Below are 6,000 nucleotides of genomic sequence, written 5' to 3'. Positions count from 1 at the left end.
GGGGACAAGGTCCTATCTCCCTGTTCAGCAACAGTAGGCTGCGAGTCATCGTCACTCGACTGGGGTAGCGCTCGTTGTTGAGTGTCGTCCTGTCGCTGGTCGCCGTCGGTCAGTGACTCACTCGTCTGGAAATCATCCTGTATAAAATCTGAAAATGATCCAAAACTGTCGTTACTCCGTATCGGCGACAAGGTCCTATCTCCCTGTTCAGCAACATTAGGCTGCGAGTCATCGTCACTCGATTGAGACGACACTTGTTCCTGCGAGTCATCGTCACTCGACTGATATACTTGCGAGTTCTCGTTACTCGACCGGCGTAGTATCCGCTCTGGTGCTGCCATCGACACTTGGCGCCCAGAGGCTGGTACGGATGCTTGCCGTATGCTTACAGACGGTTGGTCCAGTCGTCCAGCCGTCTTGTTCCCCCCTGCGGCAGCAGCCGTTGCCTCAGGTAAGCCGTTCAGTCTGGCTCCCACGTCTTCTAGAGTCTGTGTGGAGGGGTTTGTAAGGATTTCATGAAATTCACCAGGGGGGGGGGGGGGGGGGGAGAAGAAATAGAAAAGAGAAAGCACCGGAATATAGGGTGAAGGCCATGCTGGGAAAAGAAGCTCAATATCTACTCGTGTACATATACAACCATATGCCTGCTACAGTAAACTGTATATATATATATATATATATTATGAAAAGGGACAGATCAGTTTAAGAAAATAAGATTCATAATGACTCCAGGATGTTACATAAAATATATATAACTAGTTAGTAGATAGTTATGAGGAAAATGGGGTTATGTGTGGTATTTTTGCAATGCCTCTCCACATATATCCTATATTATCTATTGTAACCAGATTCAACGCCTGTGTATGTTATGATGACGATTATGATGATGATGGAAAAAGAAAGGGTGGTGTCGATAAGCATTCCTCGAGCTCCCTTTTCCTCTACCTCCCTCCCTTTCTCCAGTGCGTGAGTGAGTGCACGTAAAAATCAAGAAAAATGAAATATATATATATATATATATTTTCCCCAACGCCAAACCCAAGGAACCCCTCGCACATCTATTAATTTTTCTAGTCAGTTAAAACTCCACATGGAACCTTTTGCTCGTCCGCATCCGCTCTCCGAACTGGTAGAAGACCCAAGGAATTGGCGTCAGGGCCAACGCAATGAATCCCAGCAGCGAGTTGCCCCACCCCAGGCCCAGGGTGCTGTACATCTTCAAGCCGCAGAGGGGCAGCACCGCGCCGCCCAGGGAGCGCAGGAGGGTGGTGGCCGCCATGGCGCTGGCGGCGTGGATCGTGAAGGCGTCGACAAGGTAGGTGGATCCGGTCATCTGGAAGGGTGCGGACAGGACAAATTAATCAATTTGGTCCTTAAAAAGAAAAGAAAAGAAAAGAAAAGGACGGAAAGGAAAGAAAAAAGTGAATTGACGTACGAATATTATGATCATGCCCCCACCGACAAAACCTGTGCCGACGATTGGAGCGAGGTAGTGAACGCCCTTCTCAGCCGTCCAACCGTACCAGAACAGCCCGATGGGGACGCAGAGGCCGCCCGGAATCATCAGCGGGATTCTGTATTCGGGCTTCATCTCGCCGTTATTTCGCTTCGCTAGGCGCTGCAGGATGGTGTCTGAGAATGCTGAGCTGATTGCGAGGCCCGTGATCGAGCCCACGCCAATGCCCAGGAACGCCAGGCCAACGCTTCCTATTTTGTTTAATAATAGGGGGTTAGTTGACCTAATGAATTTTGAAGATCTTCGGGGAGTGGGGGCTGGCGGGCATGGGAGATATTTTGAAGAAGTAAGATAGATATATAATAGATAGAGACATACCTGTCGAGAAATTATATTTTTCAACGAACACGTTCGCGAAGGTGGTGAAGAGGAGGTAAAGATAGCCATAGACGACGGCCATGAAGAGAGAGAGGAGAAACACGATAGGAGATAGGAAGAGCATTTTTGTTGGCCGGATAATGGCGAAGAGGAATAGTTGTTTGGGTGTTTTACCCGGGTCAAGGACGGACTTGAGATTGTGGTTGCCGGTTTCTTTGACAAGGCGTTTTCTTTTCCGCTCCAAAAGGACGGGGTGGCACGATTCACTCAAGAAGAGGAAGGCGATTATGGAGATAACGCCAGACTACATCCCAGGAGAAAGCAGTTAGCGACAGAAGTTCGTGATGGCCACACGCGAGGTGAGAGGGTTGAATATACGAACTGCTATGGCGAGAATCCAGAACGTCCACCGCCACCCCATCGCCTCGGTCAAGTACCCGCCTGCAATTGGGCCAACGACAGGACCGACTAGCGGCCCCAGGGCCCAAGCACCCATAGCCGCTCCTCTTTTTTCTTGCCTGATCATATCCGCAAGCGAGGCTGCACCGAGGGTCAAGGGGCAGCTACCTGCTGCGCCAGCAAAGAAACGGAAGACAATAAGCGAGTCTAAGCTGGAGGCAACGGCACAAGAAACGTTGAAAACAATAAAAAGGATATTGCAGACGTGGTAGAGAGACATCCGCCCATAGAGTTCTGAGAGCGGTGCAATGATTAGGGGGCCGAAGGCGTACCCGAGCAGGTAGACGGAAACGACGAAGGAGGCAAGTTCTGGGTTGGACGTTTTGAATTCGCTCATGACCTCCGCAGTACCAGGGGCGAACATGGAGGATCCAAGAGGCCTAGTCACAAGCGTTAAAATTTTTTTTTTTTTTTTTTTTTTTTTTGGTCCTAGTTGAACCGAAGGAAACGAAGAAGTAGTCCATGCGGCGAAGAAGGGATGGAATTGGCATACGTTAAGAAAGTGATCATTGCTATTACTACCACGATGCCTATCTTTTTGGTCCTTGGCCAATTGTGCGGGTTCATGGGGTCGTTGGGTCCATCCCAATCGACTATGTTTGACTCTGCGGATTCGCCCCCTGATTCGGACTGGTTTCGGGATTGGGACTTGTCCTCACCCCCATTGTGGAGGTTCAATCCTTTTTCTAGATCGGCAGCATTCGTGGACATCGCATGTTTATTCTCGGGAGAGTGTGGCCGGGATGTAGAATGGCTCGACAGTGATGCACCGTCATCGAGGTTAGGTTCAACAATCGTTGACCCTTCTTATAGTTCTGTTAGCATTGACGATTGCGATAAAAGTGGTCCACGGGTACGTACTATCGCTGACCCGCCATGGGAACGACCGAGGTTTAGGGTAGTCCACAAGTAGGTGTGGACGTTAATCTACCCAGTTTATTCTTTTAATTCGGATGGGAGGAGTGAAAAGCAGGTCCAGCCATAGAGCATTCTTCTGCTTCCACACACCCCTTATCTTTTTAAAGAGCTAAAGCCGGAAATAGATTATCAAAATATGGGTTCGAGAACGATATGACAAGTTCAACATTAAGTATTCCTGTACCTGGGGGTTAAAAGTCAAATCCCATGTTGTTGATGAGCAAAATACTGGCACCGAGAAACTCAACAGAGCATCGAAAACCGCAGGTAGAAAAAAGAAAGGGGAAAAAAAATCAAGGACAGATTTCTTGAAGCTGGAATCGGGAAACAGAGGCGTGGTTGAAATAAGCCCAAACGGTGAGGCGCATGCAATTTCCATGAAGTCAAGACCCCAGAGCCGGGGGAACCGCAAGCATTTATTATTTCATTTCATGGCGGGGGGGACAGACCAAGTAACTCGATGCTTGACAGAAGCTTATCCTTCTGCTTCCCCCCCGCTAAACACCTCGGCAGGAGGAAGGCCGGCACTAAGAGGGATGCCAGTCAACCCACATAGAGTAGCAGTCATCTCGTATTGGGTAAGATCTTGGTGGGTGCTTTCGGCAGTTGTGTTTTATCATCATTCTCCTACCTTGCTCATAACCACGCAACTTGGTGCAGGTTCAGAACACGGCTTCGGGACTTTAACGCCATCTTGAAAATATCCCGTTGGCTATTGGCGTGGACAGCTAGCAGGGAGGGAGGGTGGGTCTGTGCATGGAATTATACGCAACAGACATATTTATATTCCTTTGATTTTTCACCGCTGGGGCAGCAAACACGGTTTTGAAATCGGATAAAGCGGCTAAAAACAGTACCCCTCGTCTCGAGAGACGGCTGCACCACGAAATCCGCCCGGCCGACTTGACGACCGCGCGCCGAAACTTTTCAACGACATCCGGCAACATCATACACAGTCAGAGTGCAGAGTATATATCATCCGCAATTGGCCAGGCGCTGCAGGAGGTATCGTGTGAGGCCCCGGACTGTGCATATCGAAATTGTTCCCGGCGCTATGACTGCATAGTTAGGCGTGACCAGAATGGCTGGCCTCGCGGAGATGATCCATGGCAATCCCAACTTCTTGTGGTAGTGGGTGTTCATGAGGGGACAAGATTAAGTTAGCGCACCGGCATAACTTGCAAAAGCTGCGCCCAGCTTGCGATTAACTCCGGCCATTTGAGGCTGTGGAGACTGTCCCAAGGTAAGTAGCTTTTCCCTTGTGTACTCTGCCTCTTCACGGAGAACAGAGCACGGATAGCATGTTTGGGGTTTGCATGGTCCGATAACTAGGTATTCGCGATTCGGCTCGCTTTGGTCCCGTGCTTCGCGTTCCTCACAAGGACCTGCACAGTTAAATCCGATAAATGCACAGTAAACGCCAAAGCTGCATAACAAGCCCGCAACCCTACAGGCGGCGCAAAAACAAGCAATGCTCAGCACAGAAGTGTTTTGGACAGGGGACAGCCACTCGCCGGGGAGGTTGGTTGCTGCTGCACGGGGTAACTCCGAGTCTGTAATTGGCCTTTGGCCTTGATTAGCGAGAAGCACACAGGGATGACATTGATGTGCCAGTCCTCCGTCTTCTACGGAGTACCAGCGTATGCATGCCTTATTGCGTCGTTTCTCGGGGGTTGTTGTGTAGCCTGCATAAAAAGATATGTCGATGGTGAAATGTGGAGCTCATATTATATTAACTTCCTCGACCCTGACGCCACTTGAGCATTTCTTTCGCATGCGACAGGGACAGGGTGGGTGTGTCTCATCCTGACGACGGCCTTTCAGCGCGGCTTGAGAGGATATGAACTGCACATCAGACTTCCCAGTTAGTTAGTTAGTTATATGAATTGCTTGGTAATCAATTGTGGAAGATAGAAGATTGCATCATCACGGCTCAAAATTCTGGTCGCAGTTGGATGACAGAAACTGTAGGATCTCTGTGTCGTTATAAATTCACGGCCAGGGCTGCCTAAGTGAAACGAGGCTTAGCGGATGGCAGGTAAGCTTATTTAGTAGCTTGACTTGACTTCGGTTGGGGATGAGGTCTGGCAAAGAAAGATGGACATATCCAGACGGTGTTTGGCGACATAAATCGACCAGGGCATGCATGGATGAATCTGATAGGTCGTTGGATTTTATTCTCTCCCATATGTTAAGGTGAACTCTTCTTGATATCGCGATGTTCCTGGGTAGTACGATGGCACTCAAGTTACTGGGGTTACTATCTGGAGAGATCTCATCTCATATCACCTTTCCACAACTTAGGCTTAAGGACATTGCCAGGCCCCTGTGTCATTGTCCATTCTATTCTGGGAGTCCATGTTTGTGGAGTTGTTATAGCTTTTTGACAACGCAATTGGTATGATGCCGAAATTGTAAAATTTGGGCATTGATAGGAGAACTGCTGCCAATGGGTAGACTGGCAGTCTAAGAAACAAGTCGCGGCGGGCGCCGCTGGAAGCACATGTCCCGGGCTTCCTTTGTCCAAACGTTTTCTCGCCATAGAATCATTTTGGGATCCTCACAAACGTCACCGCATGAAGCAGATGTCAGCTTTTCGGGGCTTCCTTTACAAGCACTGCGCCGGGAGGTCCGATTTGGAGTCTCGCCGAGGCTTCCGGGACCTCCAGCAAACACCTACACACTTGAGCTCTCTTCCCGCAACACGAGAACCTCCACAACCATCCACACCAAGTCTAGGAGTCGGCCCAGGATAATGCCTACTAAAATGCGTGGTACTTTCTGGTGTG

General features: G+C 49.4%; 1 protein-coding gene across 1 annotated transcript; it reads right to left on the bottom strand.

Annotated features, from left to right (window-relative positions):
* Window positions 1-1,078: 1,078 nt before the first annotated feature.
* Window positions 1,079-3,004, bottom strand: HCAG_03232 (conserved hypothetical protein; the record flags this gene model as incomplete). The annotated part of the gene is made up of 5 exons (XM_001541085.1): window positions 1,079-1,333; window positions 1,436-1,707; window positions 1,835-2,138; window positions 2,217-2,673; window positions 2,787-3,004. The coding sequence occupies 5 exons, from the start codon at window positions 3,002-3,004 to the stop codon at window positions 1,079-1,081; spliced, it is 1,506 nt and encodes a 501-aa protein (XP_001541135.1).
* Window positions 3,005-6,000: the final 2,996 nt, after the last annotated feature.

Source organism: Histoplasma capsulatum, genomic scaffold, assembly GCF_000149585.1.
Source record: "Histoplasma capsulatum NAm1 scaffold_3 genomic scaffold, whole genome shotgun sequence".
NCBI lineage: Eukaryota > Fungi > Ascomycota > Eurotiomycetes > Onygenales > Ajellomycetaceae > Histoplasma > Histoplasma mississippiense.
Note: the sequence above shows the minus strand (reverse complement) of the source record. Positions and strands in the feature narration are given on the sequence as shown.